At 38.7% G+C, this 23,619-nt stretch overlaps 1 protein-coding gene across 1 annotated transcript in view; it reads right to left on the reverse strand.

Moving 5' to 3' along the window:
* Positions 1 to 23,573, reverse strand: part of MTCL3 (MTCL family member 3) — a 50,229-nt gene extending 26,656 nt beyond the window's left edge. Inside the window, exons 1-4 of the mRNA XM_017879641.1 lie at positions 23,151 to 23,573; positions 20,052 to 21,243; positions 19,358 to 19,582; positions 17,083 to 17,241 (exon numbers count right to left, since the gene is read on the reverse strand). Coding sequence (XP_017735130.1) covers positions 17,083 to 17,241; positions 19,358 to 19,582; positions 20,052 to 21,152 — 1,485 coding nt within the window. The 5' untranslated portion in view covers positions 21,153 to 21,243; positions 23,151 to 23,573. The remainder of the gene's footprint in view (positions 1 to 17,082; positions 17,242 to 19,357; positions 19,583 to 20,051; positions 21,244 to 23,150) is intronic.
* Positions 23,574 to 23,619: the final 46 nt, after the last annotated feature.

Consider the following 23,619-nt stretch of genomic DNA (forward strand, 5'->3'; position numbering starts at 1 on the left):
CTTTATTTTAAAATTGAGAGTACATTTAAAAGGGCAAAGAACAAAGCCCATCTTTGAAAAGCAAGTAACACATCCATGGAGTGTGTTTGCTTATGTGTACATTCATAGAGAAAATGTGCATGAGTGTCTGTGCCTGTCTATGGGCATGTGTCTGCATGTGAAAATCATATATGTATGCTGAAGCATATATGTGTCTGTGAATGTGTATATATGTATGTGTTTTAGGTTCTGAAAAGAATTTCAGCGCACTTTAAAAACTGCTTAGCAAATTCTAAAACAAAAGGGCAATCAGAATCTCTGACACCTCTATCCATATACCAAACAGGTAATTTTGAAATGTATCACAAATATTAGAAGACATGCCCACTGAAATAAGTTATAATTTGATTTTACTTCATGTTAACAGGCATCTTGATATCCTCTGGAATTGTACTGGTATGTGTTCAAGTCAGTCAGCTCATTTCTAAGTTATTTTAGAATAAATGGACAATCACTAAGTTTCTGAAAATTTAACTTGAACAAAAATAAGTACCATATTCTAGGCTAAGGAAATTCTTTAGTCTCTTGATATAATGCTAAAGAATACACATACATGCACATACATCTTTTTTAGACATGAGAGCAACTTAAGAACTACACATATAGTAGTGCCTTAATACATAATAAATAAGTACCTGGGGGAAATAAATGCATGTACACAAGAGCATGAGATATCACTGCCATAGGAATAAAGTATTCCACATATTAATGAAGTTAAGGAAAGTAACCAAAGATGAATCAGACTTATTTCCTAAAGTATTATTTTTTAAAGAAAATTTACCCCATTCATATTGTTACTCAAATTGACAGAATTCTGAGTTAATATACTATGAAGCTATCATTTACTTCTGATTAAAATATATCTGAAGGCAAAGACAAAAATGCAAACACAGTAATATCAAAAACTAAGGTGGCAATCAAGCATTAACCAGAATCTGAGAAAATTTTCTTTTAACAATAACATCAGTGGAATTCAAACGAGAAATATAAGCCATCTAATATATAGCCTTCAATGTCTGAAATAGAAGGATTGGCCATGCATACCAATAAAAGCTAGACATCCTGTTTCTTAAAAGGTTAAATGTAAATTTGCTATATAACCCAGCAATTCTAATCTTAGGTACATACCCAAGAGAAATAAAAACGTATATCCATAAAGGACTTGCACAGTACTATTCCTAGCAGCATTGTTCATAATAACCAAAAGTTGGAAACAACCCAAAATTCCATCTACTGGTGAATGAATAGATAAAATATGATATCTGTCCAGTGGAATATTATTGGGCAATTTACAAAAGGAATGAACTACTGATACATGATATGACACAGATGAACTTGAAAAACAGTATATTAAGTAAAAGAAGCCAAACCTAAGAGACCACATACAGTGTAATTCTAGACATTATATGAAATGTCTAGAAAAGGTAAACTCATAGATACAAGAAGTAGATTAGTAATTGCCTGGAGGTAGTCAAAGGGAAGGAAGAAATAGGAATTAACAGTAAATGGGCATGAAGAATCTTACCACTATGGTAATGAAAATGTACTAAAACTGATTTCTGGTCATTGTTGCACAACTTGGAAGTTTACTACAAAATCACTGAATTGTACCATTGGAATGGATTAATTATATTATATGTAAAATATGATTCAACAAAGTTATTTAAAAAATCAGGCAGCTAAAACGTCTGCATCCCAATCCTATTTTCCCCAATACATAAATAAGTATTGCACAGACAATACTGTAGCTCTCTGGTGGTTAAATATTCAAACAAGTAGGAATTAGGCAAGGAAAAAAAGCTAGGTGACTAGCTGTGCAATGAATCATGAGATATATTCTTTCCTTATCCAAACATTCAAGGGAAGAAACGTAGGTAGAAAAGGCTTGGGAGCACCCATGTTGAGGTTTATTGTTTTTCATATATTAAAGGTAGGTAAAGAACAACTACAAACTGTTTCAAATATTTCTAAGATATGTCTTCCTCAGAGTCAGTGTACCTGAGTGCTGCAGTAGCAGCCTTTCCTACTTCAAACAGGCCAGAACTAGCTGAATGTTTACAATCATCAGTAATTGAGCTGGAATTGTGCACATCAAGCTGTTCTATACCTTTGGCTCTGAGAAGGGACAACTAATAGCAAGTGAATAGTGAGAAGGACTAAGAAAAAAAGTCACATAGTGAGTATATAATGCCAACATTGAATCTATAAAGAGTGTTTGACATTCAATGATGATATTTTCTAAGAGAAAGAAAAAGAGGAAAAAACAATTCAAAGAGGAAAGGATAGTCTTTCTGACAAACGGTGCTGGGGCAATTCGAGATCCACATGCAAAGGATGAATTTAGATCCCCAACTCACTCTATACATGAAAATGACTCAATTTGGATTGTAGATCTGAAAGTAAGAGCTAAATCCACAAAAGTCTTAGGAAAAAAACATTGAAGTGAATTTTCCTGTAGGTTAGGCAAAGATATCTTAGATGTGACACCAAAAGCATAAGTGATAAAACAAAAAATATATAAATTGAACTTCATCAAAATTGAAAACTTTTGCACTTCAAAAGACACTATTAAGAAAGTAAAAAGACAAGCCTAGGAAGACAACATTTTCAAATCATGTACCTGATAAAAGACTTATATCCAAAATACAGATGGAGCTTAAATTGGAACTCAAAAATAAGCAGACAACCCAATTAAATATGGGCCAAACACTGTGAATACACATTGCACAAAATAAGAAATATGAGTGCACAATAAGCAGATGAAAAGATATGCAATATCATTAGGGAAACAAATTAAAACCACAATGATGTATCATTTGATACCAAGTAGACTAATAATAATAATAATAAAAAAGATATATAATCAGTATTTACAAGGGTGTGGATAAATTGGAACCCTCATCCATTGCTGGTGGGAATGTAAAATGATGCAACCCCTTTGGAAAACAGTTGGCAGTTTCTTTAAAAAGTCAAACACAAATTCACCATATGACCCCCAAATTCTAATCTTAGCTATCTACCCAATAGAAATGGAAACATATATCCACACAAAAACTTGCAAGTGTATGTTTATAACAGCATTATTTATAAAATTAGAAAGTATCCAATGTCCAAAAGCTGCTGAATGAATAAACAACATGTGGTATATATATACAATTGAATATTACTTGGAAATAAAAAGAAATGAATTACTGATACACGCTACAGGGATGAACCTCAAAAACACTGGTCTAGGTGAAAGAAGCCAGATACAAAATGTGACATATTTTATGATTGTAATTATATGAGATATTCAGAAAACAAAAGCTATAGATTCCAAAAATAGATTAGTAGCTGATTGGGGTTAGAGCTAAGAACAGAAGGTGACTACAATTGGACACGAAAGATCTTTACGAAGTGATGGAAATGTCCTAAATTTGGGTTATGGTGATGGTTGCATAACTCTGCATATGTACTAAAAAACCATTAAATTGTACAATTAAGTGAATTTATGGTATGTAAATCAAACTTCAAAGCTGTAAAAGTAAAATGCATCAGGATGACTTAAAAAGTCAGCTAAAAAAAGAAAAAGAGCTCCCAAATATTTCTGAAAACTATTTGCTATGAGAAACAGAAGATAGTTTTATAAAATATTGTATTCTTAAAAAGATAGCAAAGATGGCCTCTATGAACTAACAAGAAAGTTGTAAGAGGAGATTAAGCTCTAAAGACTAGGAAGGTGTCAGGAATAAGAAAACTCAAAAAGGTCACTAAAATTCAACACAAGAATGAAATTTTGCACTGACATCTTTAAGGAGCACAACTGACATAGCAGAAAATTGATTCAATAATATTGAAAACAAACTTGAAAATTATCTAAGACCACAGAGGAAAAGGACTAAAAAATGAAAGGATGAGAAGGTAGTAAGGAATACAAAGCGAAGAAAATGCTACGAAGAAAAAATAGAGCACGATTATCAAATCTATAATACAAGAAAGCTTTTCTGAAATAATGAATAAACAAGTGTTAATTTTCTGTATGTTCCGGACATGTTATAAACAAAGACCATCACTTAGATATGCCCAGGTGGTATTTCTGAACTGGGTATTCTTCTTTAGCTACTAAGATTCATGCTCGCTCCTTCTCTGCCCTGCTCTGTGCTCCAGGAGGCTGACTTCTGCAAACTTTACCCAGGCTTTCTCCCCACCAGTTAACTCCTCCTTGGGTTTGGCCAATAGAAGGCACTGGCAGGCACGCTGAGGGATGGAAGGTGGGAGAAGAGATGGTTCAGAGTATTTCTCCTCACTTCCTTTCTTTTATAACACCACATTTTTAGGCAGCAGCTAAGTCCCCTTCAGGCGACAGATCCCACTGGGAGGACCCTACTCCACTGGCCTCTACAATACTATTTCCTTAGCTATGTCTTCATTTCTCAGGGTGGTGATGGTTTCCAAGAGCAGCAAGTTTTTTCTGAATGCCTTGCCAGCCCTGGTTTGTTCCCATAATCCTGCCCACACCGCTGTAACAATCTCTTTTCATTTGAACCATCTTGGGTGAATCCTGTTTCCCACTGGGGAACTCAGATTAATATAAATGATGAAGAAAAATATCCATAAATACATAGAGAGAAAATAATCTGACCTACAAAGGAATACAAGTCAGCCTGATCTCATACTTCTCCATTGCAAAATGAATGCCACGGCTAATATAAAATAAGACAGATTTTTTTGACTCAATTATTTTATTCTGCCATTCCTGTGTGAAATCAACCAAAGGCTATTTTCAAAAGTGCAAAAGTTCAGAAAATATTTATAAGCTTTTCTCCTGAAAAATAATGTCAAGTATTATCTAATCAATGAAAGATTATTTAAAACTATGATCTCAGAATTGTAGAAGTTGTGGTTTAAAATAATTGATAGCATTGAATTGTTTGAATACCTGTAATTTTTTAAAAAATTTTTTTAACTTTTGTTTTAAGTTCAGTTGTACATATGCAGGTTTGTTACATAGGTAAACTTGTGTCATGGGGGTTTGTTGTAAAGATTATTTTATCACCCAGGTATTAAGCCTAGTGCCCATTAATTATTTCTCCTGATCCTCTCCCTTCTCCCACCTTTTACCTTCCCACAGGCTTTAAAATGGAAAGTATATACTATAACAATGAAACATTTAGTATTAATAATTTTGTCTATAATCTCACATTAAATTAACAATGAACAGGTTGTAGTGTAAGGAGTTAAACTAACTGAAAGATTTCTTTTTTTTTTTCTTTTGAGACGAAGTCTCACTCTGTCGCCAGCCCGGAGTGCAGTGGTGCAATCTTGGCTCACTGCAACCTCCACCTCCTGGGCTCAAGAAATTCTCCTGCCTCAGCCTCCCAAGTAGCTGGGATTACAGGCGCATGCCATCACACCTGGCTAATTCTTTTGTATTTTTAGTAGAGACAGGGTTTCACCGTGTTAGCCAGAATGGTCTCGATCTCCTGACCTCGTGATCTGCCCACCTTGGCTTCCCAAAGTGTTGGGATTACAAGCATGAGCCACTGCTCCCAGGCAATAATTTTTTAAGTTTCATTTTTGATTTTAACAGTTGGGAAAATTGAGAATTGTATATGTATTACAGAATATAATTAACACTAGTAGAATTAAAAATAGGATAACTACTTTCAGAATGACTCTAGAACACAATTATTCTAATTTAAACTTAGCCATACCACTAAATGAATAAACCCAATAGCTATATTTTATCCTTGATGGATAATACTTTCCATATAACAGATATTCCTAAATACACACAAATGGATCACTTGATAAAGTTCTATGAAAATTTTTCTTTTCTTCATATGCAAAGAGGCAGTGGATACAACCACATACTAATGTATTAGTTGGTCATTATATACCTGAATAAGTAAGCAATTGGTCTAGTTATTTCTACTATTATTCAAGGTTCTTGGGTAATGTAATGGTAAGAAACTCTCACTTTGTGAAGGAAAGAGAAAATTAACAGTTAATTGTATTAACCACTTACCCCCATGATTAATTGGCTACACAAACTTAAAAACTGAGCTAGCCAGCAGATCAATGTAAAATACTCCGAATTTTTAATTTTAAGTGCTTCTAAGTTGAATCATGCTGAATATAAATGCTCCAATTAAGTGAAATATGTAAGTATAAAATAGAAAATGTCAGGAAAGGCTAAATGACAACTTCAAATGTCATTTACCATTTGGATGAAGATCAATTTAACTGACCCTGAAATGTAAAAATGGAATTAGGACAGAAGCATCAAATAAATAATTGTATTTCCATTCAAATTCAGTCAAGTCTAAGGTCTTCAACATATAACTGAAATTTTAATTTGGAAAATACTTTCCAATATACAGCAAAATTGCACATTATATTTACTCAAAAATAATACCACAAGTATTTGAAAACAAAATAACTGAGTAAATTATAATTTAAGAAGCTAAAGATGAGCTCCTATGACAGTAATCTTATCTTTCTAAAGCTCTTCTCTTGCTCAAACTTTTATTGATAATTTTATACGTATCACTGTGTGTGTATTTGAATTAAATAGAAATATAGTTCTTAAATTCAGAGAACATTAAATTTAGCTGTGGAGTCAATAAAAACTACAATGCAATCTAAATTATCTTGTGCTTGACCACTTTTGATCAAAGAACAGTTCTTCTTTCTCTGCTACTCTGCTTCTTTTCAGGAAGCATATTTATCTAGCAGTACGGTAAGAGAGAGCCATTTAATAGGACAAATCAACATAGTCAGCCCTGTTGCCCTGTTGATGAATGCAGTGGCAGGTAATGCAGCCAGATTATCTCCCTGTCCATCAAAACAGTTGCAAATGGATCATGAAGCAGTAAGGACTAAATACAGGCCTAGTGGAAGAGGCAATGGATCAGATGGAAGAAGTTAGCATGGCTTTATAATGAAGTGAGATTTTAAAGGAGAATTTCAGAGACTAATAGACATTCATGAAAAAATGGAAAGCAAAAGCATTTCAAAGTTCTGTAGAAAAAAATGGGGTCCTAGATAGCTCCAAAATTTTATTCTGATAGACTTCAAAATTCTTTCTAGGAATTTTCTTAATCAGCCAACCTACAGCTAAGTGATAATAATATCAATAACATCTGATATGGTACTATTCAATTTATAAAGCACCTTCACATATGTTATCTCATGTTACCCTTGTGAATAGACTTGATAGGAAAAATATTTATTTTCCTTTAAAAGGTGATTAAATTGAGAGTCAGCTATTACATGGCTTCTCTGAAGTAACATAGCTATTACATTTGTAGAAAGTGAGATAGAATTGACAGACCTGAAAACATTTTTCTAGCCCTATGTTTCTAGTTTTTTCTCCAAAGATTCCTTTTCTGTGAGATAAAATAGAATTTTCCCTACAGCCACCTTGGAAGCCTTCTCTCAGTGTTTAATCAAAACATTCTCTGATAGACCCTAGAGTATTATAGAGGATTATAGATTCTAGGAGTATTGAGGTTCCCTAAAGAGGGTATGTTATTTGTGGGTCAGGAAGAATATGAAAGTGGCAGTGGAGGGGTAGCCTGAGTCCTTGCAGTGAGGCCACGCAGCACTGACTACTGGAGACCACGCATTGGACGCAGACAGACTTAGGTGTGGGCCTGGCCTACTTACTGGTGACATTAACCTCTCTGAGCCTTGGAGTCTTCATCTCTAAAATGAGGCTATTAGCAACATAATTATACATAAACTATCTAGTTCAGCCACTGGCATGTAATTAGCACTCAACACTGGTGGCTACTGAACCACTGCAGCCCTGGGGTAATTTTCCATATCTCTCCAGCCAAATTAGCTGCTAAATCAATTGTCTCAGACATTGAAGATATAAAGCAAATTCCAACGGATAGTCTTTGGGAGTGACAGGATCTGCAGTCTTCTCTCATTCCTTAAACCCGCATTTTACATTTTTTCACCAAAGCACAAAGAAGTTAAACTGCAGAGCTGATGCCCAAGATGTCAGAGTCATCTTCTTGTTCTTGGGTTCCCGTCCTCATTCCCTTTCTCAAGAATCCAATGGTACCTTGTTTCAGGGAAGACCTGCTGTTTCTGGGGGATAAATGGAATCTGAGAGATGCAAAGTGAGTGCTAGAAGTTTCTAGAAGGTAGTAAGGTCTTGGGAGACTTCTACTTCTGGAAGTGGGGTGAGGCTGGAGTTACCCATCCACTTCCTTTTCATCATGTTTGGATTGCACTAAGCACCATGGAAACAGCCCTGGTTCACAGCCACCTTTTTTTTTTCTTTCTTTCTGCAAAATCAGGCATGAACACCTTGCTTAATTACCATTTATTCTCTTTTCAAAATTACTTATTGTTTATCAACTTTGTGCCCTGTTCTCTTTTGGTTGTTATAGACACAATTAATAACATGGACTCAGTCTTTAGTCTCAAGGAGTTTACAGTCAAATGCAGGAAAAAAGTTATACACAAATCAAGTAAGAAATAATTATTGTAATATTACGGAAGAAGGTGGTCTCATTGCCTATATGCTGGGAACTGAACTAGATGCTGACGGTGACACAGTGACCAATGCAAGAGGGGCTCTTGTCCTCTTAGAACTCACAGTCTGGTTGGTCTTGTGCAGACTTCATGAGAAGTATTTGGTACAGTAATGTATATGTGCAGCTATAGTCGAAGTACTTTAGCTGTCTTTCCTATTAGAAAATAATTAACTTGTGGGCAAGGACTACCCACCTGGTGACATTATCTGTTATTCCTTATACACATTATATATATGCTTCATAAATAGTTGCTAAGTGAAAGTCAGATCCAAGTTTATATGTTTTTATTTTTTTGTAAAAGGCTGAGACACAAATAAGATGTTATTTCTGCCACTAGTGGGAGCAATGTCATTCACAGGCAGCCAAGGGTGGCCACGGTAGAGGGCAGTGGTGGAGAATAGTGTTGTTTATTACTGCCCCAAAGCCTGAATGCACCACATGGACTATTTAAGTTACAACTGTGCCCTGAGAATCTCTTAAGGAAGGGATTGAGGTTGTTTAATTGATGTCTTTTCTGCATGAGGTTGATGTCTGTCACACATACAAAGGCCAAGTAATCTCAAAAAATTTTTTTATTATGCTCTTGAAAACATAAAGACTTGCATCTTCAAAAAACATCAGAGAAGTTATAGGGAATAAAAATAAATTTCAATAATAACAAAATACAAACATTTGGATGTTTAGCTGAGGATCAGCGCTGGTTAACGGCCACATTCTGTGGTGAGAGCCTGGCAGCCTTCCAGGGGCAGGAAGCATGGGCAGATTTCATCCTAAGAATCGTATGGTTAAAAACCCCACCTCAAGACTTTCTGCAGAAATTAGAATGTTTAGGGGCCATCATTCAACACATTGGTTTATTTACTGGAATAGATGATGAATTCTTTGGTTACCACATGGTCTTTATAGCTTCCTAGAGTGTAGAGCCAAGGCCACATCAAAAGGCATGGCTAGATTATTAGAGAGGTTCAACTTGTACTCATTCCCACATATCACATCTTCAGTTGTAATTTCTACAGCACTAGCACAGGCCCTGAATGCTGAGTAGCAACAGAGAGATAACTGTGTGTCTTACTTCCTGTGTTAAAAAATGGAATCAACCTAAATGCCTATCAATTATAGACTGGATAAAGAAAATGTGGTACATATATACCATGGAATACTATGCAGCCATAAAAAAAAAAAAAAACAGATCACGTCCTTTGCAGGGACATGAATGGAGCCGGAGGCCGTTATCCTTAGCAAACTAACGCAGGAACAGAAAACCAAATACTGCATGTTCTCACTTACAAGTAGCACTAGATGATGAGAATACCTGGACACATGGAGGAGAACAACACTCATTGGGGCTTTTCAGAGGATGGAGGGTGGGAGGAGGCAGAGGATCAGGAAAAATAACTAATAGGCACTAGGCTTAATACCTGCATGATGAAATAATCTGTACAACAAACCCCCATGGCACAAGTTTACCTATGTAACAAACTTGCATTTGTACCCCTAAACTTAAAAGTTAAAAAAAAGACACATGTTCCTCAAATGTCCACTTTTTTCAATTAAAAAATGTGTTATCTGGAAAAAAAAACTTTCAGTAGGGACCTTCAGTGGGTGCAAACTTGGAGTTTAATGCAACACTTTGCCATCTATATCTTTATATCCTCTGTGTTATCTACATGGCCACACTACACCAGGCATTAAAAAAATAGCTGTTGACTGACTATATGAAAAAAATAATTATAGTATTTAAATAATAGTAATGAAAATGAATTTTATAGCTGACTATGAAACGTTCAGGGAGAACAGAGATGGATAACTGACAAAGTAGAAAATGGTATATTTATAGGAAGCTTCGAGAGCACTCAGTTTAATTTCTGCATTTACATATTAAAAACTGAGGCCTATAAATTTTAAGTTGTTTCTTCAAGGTCATAGGGAATGACAGATGAGGTCTCTAAGCTAGTTTCTAGACTCCATGATATGTGTACTTTCTAACAGTCACACTCAAATTCATGGCTAATGAAAAACTGACTATTTTCTTTTCTGTAAAATTTTAACTCATAATTTGTTAATTCTATAGAAAAGACCTGTCAAGTATTTAGAAGGTTCATTTATCCATGATGGTTGCACGTAAAGTCTGTGTATAACTGCAACATTTTGTTGTACTATATTGATTTTCTTCATGATTGCACCAGAGGCCTCACATAAAACTCAGTGTTGCTTCTATATCTGGTCACAGCTAGGAAATGACTTCTTTCAGTATTTGGTCCCCAGGCTTGAGTGATACTAAACTCAGAGCTGTTTCATAACAATGTACATCCCTTGGATTAAGTTTTTCTTCATCTTTCCAGCATTTTAACCTAATTTGAAAACCCTTATTTCAATAGTTTTATGGCTTTATTGTGAACCATTTCAAATTCCCCACTCCCCGCCTTTATTTTACTTTATTTTATTTTATTTTATTTTATTTTATTTTATTTTATTTTATTTTTTGAGATGGAGTCTCGTTCTGTCCCCCAGGCTGGAGTGCAGTGGCACAATCTCAGCTCACTGCAAGCTCCGCCTCCCGGGTTCATACCATTCTCCTACCTCAGCCTCCTGAGTAGCTGGGACTACAGGCATCCGCCACCATGCCTGGCTAAGTTTTTGTATTTTTAGTAGAGATGGGGTTTCACCGTGTTAGCCAGGATGGTCTCGATCTCCTGACTTCGTAATCCGCCTGCCTCGGCCTCCCAAAGTACTGGGATTACAGGCGTGAGCCACCATGCCCGGCCTCAAATCCTCTTTTAAGGTAGGTTGGATATAGAAGTCAGAGAAATAAACAACACTTCAGTAACTATATAAGTAATATACTTCCATGGAGATACTTAACATGGATAAATCGCTAATCTCACAGAGGTGAGTCACTCAAAGTTCAGCCTTGAGCCCTTGGACCAAGTTAAACTGGCCTCTAAGAGTTCAGGGTTGGAGACTTAACTCTTATTAATATGCTTCATCAGCAAAAGCAACAAAAATTTAAATATACATGTATTAAACAATTTTTTTAGAAAGCCCATTACATTGCAAACATCCAAATCAATAGATATTTTAGATGCAAGCTGGAAATGTACTCAATAGGAGATGCTTAATCAGGTAAAAGCCTGTATTTGTTCAGCACTTTACAGTTTCAATAATATGAAGTGCAAAATTTCAGCTGACAAAGGAACTGCAATCTGATCAACAATGTGGGGGTGTGTCATGCTGTCCTGTATTTTTATGTAAATAAGAAATTTGAAGTTTATGATAAAAGTTCATTATATCGCACAAAAATAATCCACCAATTTCTGATCTGTGTACTACTTTGCTTCTGATGGGGGCTTGGCATCTGGGTAAAAGAGTCATTTACATGTGACTGAATATTAAAGATCACTTCAGAGTACATGGATCTGTATATCTAATTTCATTTAAAAATCCAATAAAATTTATAATGCCTACATAAATACATCTTTAAAATGCATTCATAACACATGGCAACTTCCTGGAAGACAAGCTTTTCTATGCTTACCTGACACACTCTTCCTTGTTTTTAATTTAGTCTCTTATTCCTGCCCATGTTATTCAACAAACTATTGGCTCTGAGAAGATATGACTAAAATAATAATTTTAATTGATGCATCTAAATATATGTATGGCCATTTCATTTTAAAATATCCATGACTAATGTTTTATTTTAAAATGTTAAGTAAACTACCAGAACCAGGGGAAAATATTTGCAAGAAACGCCCCATTAAACTGTCTCTTGAACTGCTTCTTCACTGATTTATCATTCAACATTTCTTTTTCACATTTTATTATTCAGGAAAACATGCCCTATTAGAACCAAGTGTGGTTATGATCAGTTCTTTATTTTATATAAGAAAATAAATAGGTAATTATAAACATGTAGTACAGAATTTGCCTATTAAAGTTTTCCATTTGTAAAGATAATCTGGATATACAGATATACTCTCAAGGGACTCTAAAAAACAAAAAATCAGAGATGCTGTTAAATTTATAGTACTAATTACTTTTGTGTTCTAGAATGAAAGTTCATTGTAATAGATAAGATCTATTATACCAAGTGCACAAAATATTAAAGTCCAAGATAGATGGTGCTATTTCAGTAGGCCAGTTAAGAACCTTCTGGAGCACAGACTGAGAAAAGTTAAGAAAATTATTTTCTTTTAAGAATCTTGTATATGGGTGAGGTATGAGACAATATAAGGAGTACAGATTCTGAAAAGAAAAAAGATCTGATAAACGGTTCTCATCATCATCATCTTACTCTTTCTTTTCTTTGCTCCTCTGTTGGTGATTCTTTGCTCAAATATCTGTTATCAACACTTCACCAAGCAGCAGGCCTTAAAAGTGACACAACATGACCCTTCTTCTGTTGATGATTACAAGGAGCTTCAAAGCTTTGAAAATAAAGTTCATTGCTACAGCAGCAGAACCTCATGACAGACAGTGATCCTCAATTTAACTGGAGCAAAAACTCACCTCTCACAGAGAATGCATTGTCTAAAGCCTCCTTCACAACCTCACTTTATCCTATTTGCACATGAACCCATTCTGGCATTCGAAGAGCTACTTGTTGTTTACATGACATAACTTTAACAAAAACCTCTGTCTCTTTGATCATTTCCAATGTTGAAAGATAGATTACCATTTTCTACAGGTTACAGAAAGGTAAAGGCATTCTTCTACAGTAAGAAAGCATACTGCTGGTAGCAATCAATGTTTTATAATTGGGATGAAAATGCTGTTGAGATTCAAAGGCAGCATTTGAAGAGGTCCCTCCTATTTGTAGTTGGTCAAACACCAGCTATTTCAATACAAGCAATGAGATGCAACAGATGCCGCTAATTACCTCCATTCTGCCTCTACTCAATTCTTCTTACTCCCAGGTGCCTACTCCATCCTCTCAGGGGGAGAAGATAGGCAGATAGATGTAAGGAGTTGCACAGGACCTTGTGCAGCCACCAATCCTGAGAGCAATTGGTCAATACCTTTGAAGCTAGTTAAATTTTTAGTAAACAGTTCTAAACTCTAGTAGATGGTCTATTGGTCCCAGTGGTGCTGTTCAACATCTATATGACTCCATATAAAGATCTAAAATCTTGGAATTGGAGGATTGCTTCTCTCAAGTATATTCCACTTAATATTTTATGATTTTACTCTATAACTATTGTCTTTTCTCTTAATGGAGAGCTTGGCCTGGTTCTACTTTTCTCCTTTAAAAGAATGACATGAAGGGATGACAATTCATCTCTGACCAAATTAACCAAGTTGGTTAACACTCACCAAGGGCTTGAATATGTTTTCATTTTACAACCAGTGAAGCAGATGGTAAACTGAAGTTGTTGCAAGTCATCCAAGTAGAAACTTACAACCCTTATCTACAGAGTAAGCCAGTTATAATTGCAGCTCAGTTTTAGTATTTATCTTCTTAGAGCATTATAAAATTACCATTGCAAAAATCTTATCTGAATGGAACATTTCTGATTTCTAAACATGTTGTTAAACTACTCTTTCTATTTCTGACATTTTTCTGAACACTATGAAGGTCAACCTCAAATGAGTAATTATAGAGCACTCCTACAAGAATATTATTTGGTTTTCCTTTATTATGTTTAGTATCCTCCAGATCTTTATCTTCCACTCTTTCTCCCTTCCTCTGTTTTTTTTTTTTTTTAATTTCTGTTTCCCACCACCTTCCATCTTCTCAAATCATGAATGCCATTTTCTTAATAAAAGATTACTTTAAAGGCTGATGTTCTGCATATATACTCCTAAATTATTTTTACTTTTATTGTTGTATTCCCTAATCAGGCATTGGCATTTGGTATTTTATAACTCTAAGGAGAATTAAATTTCCTCTTTGGTATGAACTTCTATACCCACATTGCTTGGTGCTGGAATAGCATTTTCCCAACCCAGAATTAGAGCCCTGAAGGAAATAGTCACCGGGAAGAGTGTGAGCAAAAGAATCAAGGAAATGCATCTTTACAATCTCCTGAGGACATTCCCAAGTTCTACCCTTTCCTCCTGGTGGCCAGATTATTTTGGCTTTTATTTTAAGATGGGAGAGGTCCCATCGTTCTGGCTAATGGATAGACAATCTACGCATATTTTCCCCTTTAATAGATGTAAAATGAAAATCAGAAACCTCTTATGCCATTCTTAAGTACAATTTTCTAGGTATCCACTTAAAACATTCACATGACACCAAATTACAAGGCATTTCTTTTTTATCTCTGGTAATCAAGCAAAGTTTGTTTGTTCTTGAATGTTTTAAATTGTATAAACAAGGAATATGAGAGAGCACAGTAATGTATGAACAGGGAATGGCGCCTATGAGACAGATGAACTTTCTCTTTGCTTGCTCACAGGAAGCTATCAGATTGTTGCTGCTGTGGGTTGAATTCTGTTCTCTCCTTCTACCCTCCCTGTCAAATTCATATATGGAAGTCCTAACCCCCAGTTGCTCAGGATGAAATCTCATTTGGAGACAGGGTATTTAGAGGTAATCAAATTAAAATGAGGGTTGGGTGCAACGGCTCATGCCTGTAATCCCAGCTCTTAGGGAGGCAGAGGTGGGAGAATAGCTTGAGCCTAGGCAGGTCAAATGAGGTTCTTAGGGAGGACCCTAATCTAATATCACTGATATTCTTACAAAAAAGGGGAGTCTGGAAACAGAGAGCTACAGGGAGAAAGGCATGTGACCATGAAGATGGTCATCTACAAGCCATAGAGGGAGGCCTGGAACATATCCTGTCTTCACAGCCCTCAGAAAGGACCAACCCTACTAACGTCTTGATTCTGGACTTCTAGACTACAGAACTGTGAGACAATTCATTTTTTCTGCTGTTTAAGCCACCCAGTTTTTGGTATTTTGTTATAGCTACCCTAGAGAACTAATACAGTTACCTACTTTACTTTTTTTCTATAAATGAAAGTCAATTTTTGACATATCTTCAACTGTACATTATTGTTGAAGAAATATATACTTATATCTGTATTAATTTCATATTTCTTCTCTTAACTTCACGGAAAAATCTTTGCCATTCCTTAAATGGCAATGTTCTGAATTTCATGAGAAAAAGTCTTATATACCAGAAAAAACATGTTGAGAATCATCAAAAACAACCTTTCAGTGTAGAACTGGATAAAAGTAGACAAGTAGAAGTTACAGGTCTTTTAAAGTCATCCAGTTACTGGTGAAAATAGATCACACAGTTCCCAGTCTCAACATTTTTCTACTATAGCACAGAGCAACTCCTAGCTAGTAGCCAAGGATTTCATATCATTAAAAATTTTTTTTAATATTTTGTTATGTTAAAAAATGTTTAAAGTCAGGACAATATAAGTAGACAGATGACAAAAAAATAGTTCACTCCACTGAAACTGTATTCTGCAAAGTCCTAACACATATTCTTAATCAGACTGTTGATATTTTCACTGCTACATGGTAGATATATTTTTGTACCATTTTGAGATAAGCACAGCAATGACAGGTGGGTCAATACCTCAGTCTGTGGAAAGATTAGAATTTTCTTTAGAATTCTGCTTATTCAAGCAAAGGAAATTTTTCAGAAGACAACTTGTGCATTTGCTAATTCTCAATGGTAGTTTTCACAAGTTGCATTGTACATGTTCAGGTAGCTATCAAAGAAAAGTATAATTTAATTCTAATTAAATTGCTATTTATCTTAAAGCTAATCATTTCTTGATAGATGTTTCTGTCTCTTTTCTTCTCCATTTCTTTATCCTGATTCTATTCTTTTAGAAGACTCATGGTAAATACATTTGGAATCTTTGAATAGCTGACATGAAGGAGAACTGTGACTCTCCTACCCTAAAGGGTATAACTAAGATGAACTGGCTAAAGTTACAATTAAATATATCTCATGTAAAAAAAGAAAAAAGGAAAATCTTTAAACAGAGCTATGATATGATACAGTTGGCTGCTGTGAAATATCTTCAGGGATAGTCATTGGTGATATTCTAAGCATTAGAACATTGTGGGAAGGGGTGGCTTTTCTATAGACAGACTTCAAGCAATGACTGAATTAGATCAAATGGACCTTAGAGTCTTTTCCATCCTAAAAATTCATGGTTCTTTGAACTCAATAGTAATCTCATGGGGCTAATTATTTCCCTCAACTATCACAAGGCTCATTCCTTGACACTCTTGACACCCTTTGCATTTAGTATGCTCTGGAATTTATTTAATTAACATACATTTAGAAGACACAGAGATGAAACACAGAGATCACTCAAAGCTTGTACATGTCGAGTTAGATACAGTGTTTAGGTCAGAATCTTTTGTCGCTACTCATTTATTGGTATGAAATGATGTATGTTTTACTATTTGGAAAAGAGTAAAAAATTGTCCTGCAATCATAAAATAAATTTTTTAACAGTCATATTAGTCCTTGGGATTCTTTTCTAATGGGCTAAAAATACATAGTACACCATGAAATAATCAAATACTAACCTCTTTCATTTTTTCCAGTTCATTCTGTAAAGCTTGCTTTGCAATTTCAACTTCTATGAGTTGTTGCCTCAGTTTCTCATTTTCATCTTCTGTTGTTGTTCTCTTTTCTTCCACATTTTCTAATTCATGATGAAGTCTCACAGATACATCCTTTGCAACCTGAATTAAGGTGTTTGTAACAATAAAATATAATAAATGACTATATAATAAGGGCTAAAATTGTATTCCTATTGAAAGCATTAAAACCCAATATTTATATAGTGCTTACCATGTGCCAGGCATTATTCTACAAACTATACATATAAGCCATTTGCATATATCAATCATTTAACCCTATAAAAATCCGATGAGATAGGTACTATTATTACTCCTATTTTGTAGATGAGGAAACTGAGTCTCAGAGAGGTCAAGGTCACACAGCTAACGAGTAGACACTGTGGGGCTAAGAGGCCTAGCAATCTGGCTCGAAATTTTGTTCCCTTAACTTCTGCACTACCCTGTGGTAACAAATGTTGTATTGGATTTTATTACATGTAGATAAATTTCACAAATCTCCTTTACTTCAACAAAACTATAAGGTAGATGTTTCTATTATAATCTATGTTAAAGAATGAAAAATTGAAGCTTTTACAAGTAGTGGGTTGGGCTTGAATTTCAATCTTATAACTAGAATTCCAGTTGCTTAATGTTAGGAAACATTTTAGTCCTTGCGATTATTACTTTTTGAATGACTGTGCATTTTTGCCTCATATTTTGAGATTATCCTGGAAATTCTAGGGTTTGGAAGAAAAGTAGAGCAACCTGGTATAGAGGCTTAGGACACAGGTTGTGATTTTGGACTGAGTGGAGAGTGAGCCTGGAACCTATTAGCTGTTTTCCAGGCCTGGGCACTTAACATCTTTAAAAGGTGTAGCTTCTGCAGCTGGAAAATGGTGACTTAATAATCCCTATATTGTAGGATTTTTTTCCCTTGCGAATTACATGAAATAATAATGTATGTAACAGTATTTGCTGCAGTGCTTGGTACATACTAAACACTCAACAAATGTTAAGAAAAAAGTGGCCGGGCGCGGTGGCTCAAGCCTGTAATCCCAGCACTTTGGGAGGCCGAGACGGGCGGATCACAAGGTCAGGAGATGGAGACCATCCTGGCTAACATGGTGAAACCCCGTCTCTACTAAAAAATACAAAAAACTAGCCGGGCGAGGTGGCGGGCGCCTGTAGTCCCAGCTACTCGGGAGGCTGAGGCAGGAGAATGGCGTAAAAAACCCGGGAGGCGGAGCTTGCAGTGAGCTGAGATCTGGCCACTGCAGTCCAGCCTGGGTGACAGAGCGAGACTCCGTCTCAAAGAAAAAAAAAAAAAAAAAAGAAAAGAAAAAAAAAGAAAAAAGTAATACGTCTTTCATAAAATGTTTACACATAGCTTTCTTTAAAACAAAGAAAAATTACACTTGGTCTTTAAATCTTGATGAAGTTAATGCAATGAACAGTATACTTATTTGGTGCAAGGAGATTAAGTTTGCATTGTCAATGAATCTGCCTACAGTCAGACTGAACTGGAGACACCTGTCTAGAAAATGCACTTGAAGGTTGAGATTTTTCTGCTGGAAGAAATTCTGAAGGAGCGACTTCACTTTAAAAAATGAAATTCTTTCATTTACCTCACACCAAACAGGCTCCAAGTTGGTTAGTTGGGGTTTTTTTGTTTGTTTGTTTGTTTGTTTTTTGTTTTTATTTTCTCAGGGAGTCACCTAAGTGGCAAGTGCAGAAAAGAAGTAGTCCTGGAAGAAGGAGGTGGAGTGTCCACTTGCTGAAATAAATCTTAACTCTAGAATCTCCCTAGTGCATTACCTATTTTGGGTTTCAACTCCCCCAGAGGAGTCCTTTTAGTGGCTCCTGACTGCCCGATTCCACCCGTATTCTCTCAGTAGACAGACTAGGGCAGATCAAAGGCTAGAGCCTGCGCTCTGCCACGCCCTTGCTTCTGCCCAGAAGGCAGCCTTCTTCTCATCACCTCTTGGAGAGCCACCGTTGCTCCCAGGAATGCACACTTAGCTCGTTTGCTGCCAGGCCCTCCACACACTCTGCACTCTTTAGAGCCACCTGTCAGTTCTCTCCCTTCTGAGACCCTAGTATTTCGTGGTTAGCGCTACGAAACTGTGTCCCTAAGACTCCTTGCCAGTCGCCAATGAAGACTTCTCAGCCTAAAGAGCCCTTGGCCAAAGTCCCCACCCGCCGCCCCTGCCGCGCGCCACTGAGCCCCCGCGCCGCAGACCTTGAGGTCCTGCTCCAGGCTGCGCAACAGCTCCCCGTCGATTTCCCCGGTCTGGGCGTAGCGGAGCCTTTTGCGCTCGGCTTTGCGGAGGCGGTACTGCAGGATCCGGCAGTTTTTGTTGGCCCTCTCCAACTCGTGGCGCATTTCCTGCAGTTGACAGGCATCCTCCTCGAAGAAAGTGTCCCTCATCTCATCCATCTCGGTTCTCAGCTCATCGATCTCGTTCTGAGGCGGTGACAGGCCGCGTGTCAAAATCAAACTCGCTTCCAGCCCTTTCGACACACACCATGCACACCCCATTCCAATTCCAAATTCTCAGCTTTAATTGCCCTCTCTCCACGAGACAGGAGTGACAAGGAGCTAAGTGTAGAAGAGGAAACTGGGGAAAAAGGCCCACTTTAGGCCCTCTCTCATTCTCTTACTCTATCTCTCTCCAGGAAAAAGTGTGACAACCCATTATAATTAAAGAAACGGAGGCCCAGATTAGAATTTAAATGAAAACCTCGCGTTACTGAGAGCAGATTCAGTTTCAAATTTGGACAAGGCCTAGGAAACCCCCTCCCTCCTTTCTTATTCTCTTCCCTCTTCAAGGCTCTCTAACAGGTTAGCAGCCTCTCACCCCCGCCGGGACACGCCCTAATCCTCCCAGGCCCACTCTTCCCATCCCCCAGCCGGGTACCCCCACCCTCCTCACCTTCAGAGTCTCGTTTTCCTCTCGCAGCTTCTCCATCTCCTCCTGCATTTCTTCCTGCTCTTGGAGCTGCTGCGGGTGCGGCTGCGACGAAGGGGGCGCTGCCGCTTGCATGCCCCCGCCGCTCGCACTGCCCTCTGCGCTCTGCTGGGGGCCCTCCGCCGCCGCCGCCATTGGGGAGGCGGAGGGGACTGCCAGGGTCTCACAAATGGAAGGGGCACCAGAGACCGGGGAGCTGCGGCTACTGCTGCCGCCGCCGTTCTTAGCGTGCATCTGAGCCGCGGCCGCCGCCGCTGCTGCCCGCTCCTTCTTGAGATGGAACTGGATGAGCTCAGACTGCAGACATCCTTCCTTCCAGTAGCTCCCTCCACTACTGCTGCCGCCCCCCGCAACGCCGCTTCCGGAGTTTCTGCTGCCGGGTCCTGGGGTTTTGCCCGCAGAAGAGGAGGATGGCGAAGGGGAGGCCCCCTCCCCACCGCTGCCACCCCTCTGCTGAGCGCGTACGCCTTTCCCTCGCCAGCCCCTGGGCGGCGGCGGCTGGGGAGCGCCCCCCTCCCTTTCCCCCGAGCCGCCGCCGGCTCCTCCTCCTTCCCCGCCCCCTCCTCCCCCTTCTCCTAGCGGAAGGGGTTCCCCGAGTTTCGAGGGCACGGACTCTAGCTCCCGAGGCAGCTCCTCGGGCGGTCCGGGCCTCTTGCCGCCCAAAGCGGCCAGGGTCGCGGCTGGGGCCGCTTCAGCACCAGCCACGGGCTGGACAGCTCCCGGAGCGGCCCCTTTGGGCGCCAGGGGCGTCGCCTTGTCGGCCCCGCCTCCGCCTCCTCGGGCGCCGGCGGGCGGTCCCGTGCGGCTCCCGGTCTTGTTACCCTGCTGTTGCTGCTGCTGCAGCTGCTGCTGCCGAACAGAATTGAGTTTAGTGCCGGCCCCCACTGGGGACCTGGTGGCCGCGATTGTCTGTCGCAGCGAATTGTCCCTCGGTCTAGCGGGTGACTGAGCTCGCTGCTGCTTTCTGCTGCTGCCCTCCGGGTGCAGACGAGCCTCAGTGGCTGCTGCGGCGGGAGGAGCTGCTGCTGTGGCAGGGGCAGCGCCCCCAGTCGGTGGCTGACTCATGGCTAAGAAGAACCTACCAGATGCGATTTGGAATAGCCCATTACTAGATCATCCTCTTCCCTCTTCACTGCCGCCAACCTTCCTTCCTAAGCTGGGACAGAAACAAAAGGAGAGAAGAACACAACGTGTCTGCGTTGTTGCACAGCAGAGGGTGATATTGCTGTACAAGAGATCTCAGCCCTCAGAAAATGATGAGATTTGGATGGCGCTTAGTAGAAGCTTTGACTTTAGGAATAGGACACAGGGCTGTCTTTAGGAATAGGATGCAGGTATGTCAATTCTCATTTTGCCCAGGGTGGCGCTGTCTCCATCTCACTCCACCTTAGCAAAATGACGGATCTGAAAGCAGCTGAACCTTACATTCTCATGGTAGCAGGCTTTGGAAAGGGTGAGGTACAGAGTGAGACAGGAATTTGTGGGAAGGGAGATATAAAAGAAAAGAGATAAAGTCGAAAAGGGGCTTCAGAAAGAAAAGATGTTCATATATTAGAGTTGTCAAATCTCTGCTTTTACAACGTTGGCTTTCCTCACCATCAAATCCATATGTAAAGCCTAGTTTAGTGGAGAAAGTTTTCATTTAATTAGTATTCCCAAGTTCAATTAGAGGAAAAGAATTATGATGTAGGGCTCCTAGAGAAAATTTTCTACGGATAAATGACACTTTCCCCAGGCAGCTCCAACGTTGTTTTTGGCGAAATTCACCCAATTTCCTTTGTAATAGAACTAAAAGAAAATATAAATAATGAATGCCTTTAAATCAATCTCAGTTTCAAGAAAACAACAGCATTAAGAATTGTCTATATGGGTTAGTTATTAGCAACCCCAAAGCATATCTTTTCCCTTTGGGGAAATAATTTTTAAAATACATTTGGAAAAGTTGATGGTCAGTTCTGCAGTTTCCTAAGTTTCTGGTGATGAATTTTCCTATGCTCATCCAATTTTGTAGTCCTTATGAATCACTTTAGTTTTAAGTGTAATTGCTAGATAGAAAATATTTTCGTTCTTAGCCATCTTCTTACATTGCATATCATAGGCAAAGTTGTACTTTTTAAAGTGCCCATTCCCTCCTATGTAGCCATATTCTGAGACAGAACCCAGAAGGCTGGTGCATCTTCCCTCATGGTGGTAAGATCAATTTCCAGGATATATATTTCCAAGATAAATCCATCACTAGCTTCTTTAATCTGAAAAACAGCAAGCTACTGCCTCATGGGTTCTTCTCCCTAGGGATCCAGGCAGCTAGTCAATTAGTTGCCTTTTCCTTAAAATTATTTCTGTCTAAAGCAGTGAAAGGGGCATGACTAGGCATAAATTTCTGCTTTAAAAATATTTGTCCTATAGAGAAAGGAGGTTACCCTACTGCCAGTTATTTTACTTGCATAATTCTTGTTAACATCTATTTTTAGCATCACAACTTAGCATGCAGTAATTCCTCATTTTATAAAGAAATATTACCAGAGGATTCCTAATCCACCTCCCTTTCTGTTTCTGGCATCTCCTTCCAACTCACTTTGAAATATAAAGGTGAACAAAGAAGACATCAGGGGAGAAATTTGCCCATCAACTTATTTTCTACATCTTCTCTCCCAGCCACAATAATACTAGAACGTCTGGCCTAGTTTATCATCTTGGGTGACACTAACATGGGCTATCTAACTGATTTATATTGCCAATGCAAACTTATTTTTGTTTTTAATCAGGCAGAATAATTCCAGAACTGAGAAGCCAATGTTTAAACTCAGCCCCCAGACAGCATTAACCCAGGTGAAAGCTTGTGTTCCAGTAACTGGGCTCCACAATCAAAGGTATCCGGCTGCTGTCACGTGGTTCCCACAAAGTGACAAGATGCTGCATCTCTTCAAGGCTTTCCCGGTGAAAATTGCCACCCAACCAACCCTGGCACGACTTAGACCAACACTTTTAATCTCAAGTTTTGTCCGCCCGCTGACCCACCCCATCATTCATCCCTAACCCTTTAGAAATCCAGAACTTGCTCACTTCTCAGCAGAGGCGAGGTTTCCAAGTAGTTGAGAAAATCAACAGCACTTTCCTTCTGATATTCCGGGGATCTCAGGGTTTATTATTGTGCTTTTCTGCGCTGAGGGAAGTTCAACTTCATTTTATTGTATGCGACTTTCCGGGTGAGCATGACTTTCGGCTCGCTCGCCGCAGTTCCACACCCACTCGATTTCTCCAAACAATGGCGGTAACGTCGAGATTCAGCTGCCCCCAGAGCTGGTGTCTTCCCGGAGGTCCGTCGCTGGGCTGGAGCTGCAGCTCTCAGCAGGCTAACACGCGAGGTACCAAGCTGGGCCAGACGCTCCCCAGGAAGTGCAGAGATATTCATGAGCTGATCTCACCGAACTGGGCAGGGGAGAGGGCGGGATTGCAAGGGACGATAGGGTAGAAGTAACCAAAGAGAGGTTACTTTCAAGAGGAAAGAGAAGGCGGCGGGGAGGGGGACGGG

Source organism: Rhinopithecus bieti, unplaced genomic scaffold (genome assembly GCF_001698545.2).
Source record: "Rhinopithecus bieti isolate Rb0 unplaced genomic scaffold, ASM169854v2 scaffold_19, whole genome shotgun sequence".
Lineage (NCBI taxonomy): Eukaryota > Metazoa > Chordata > Mammalia > Primates > Cercopithecidae > Rhinopithecus > Rhinopithecus bieti.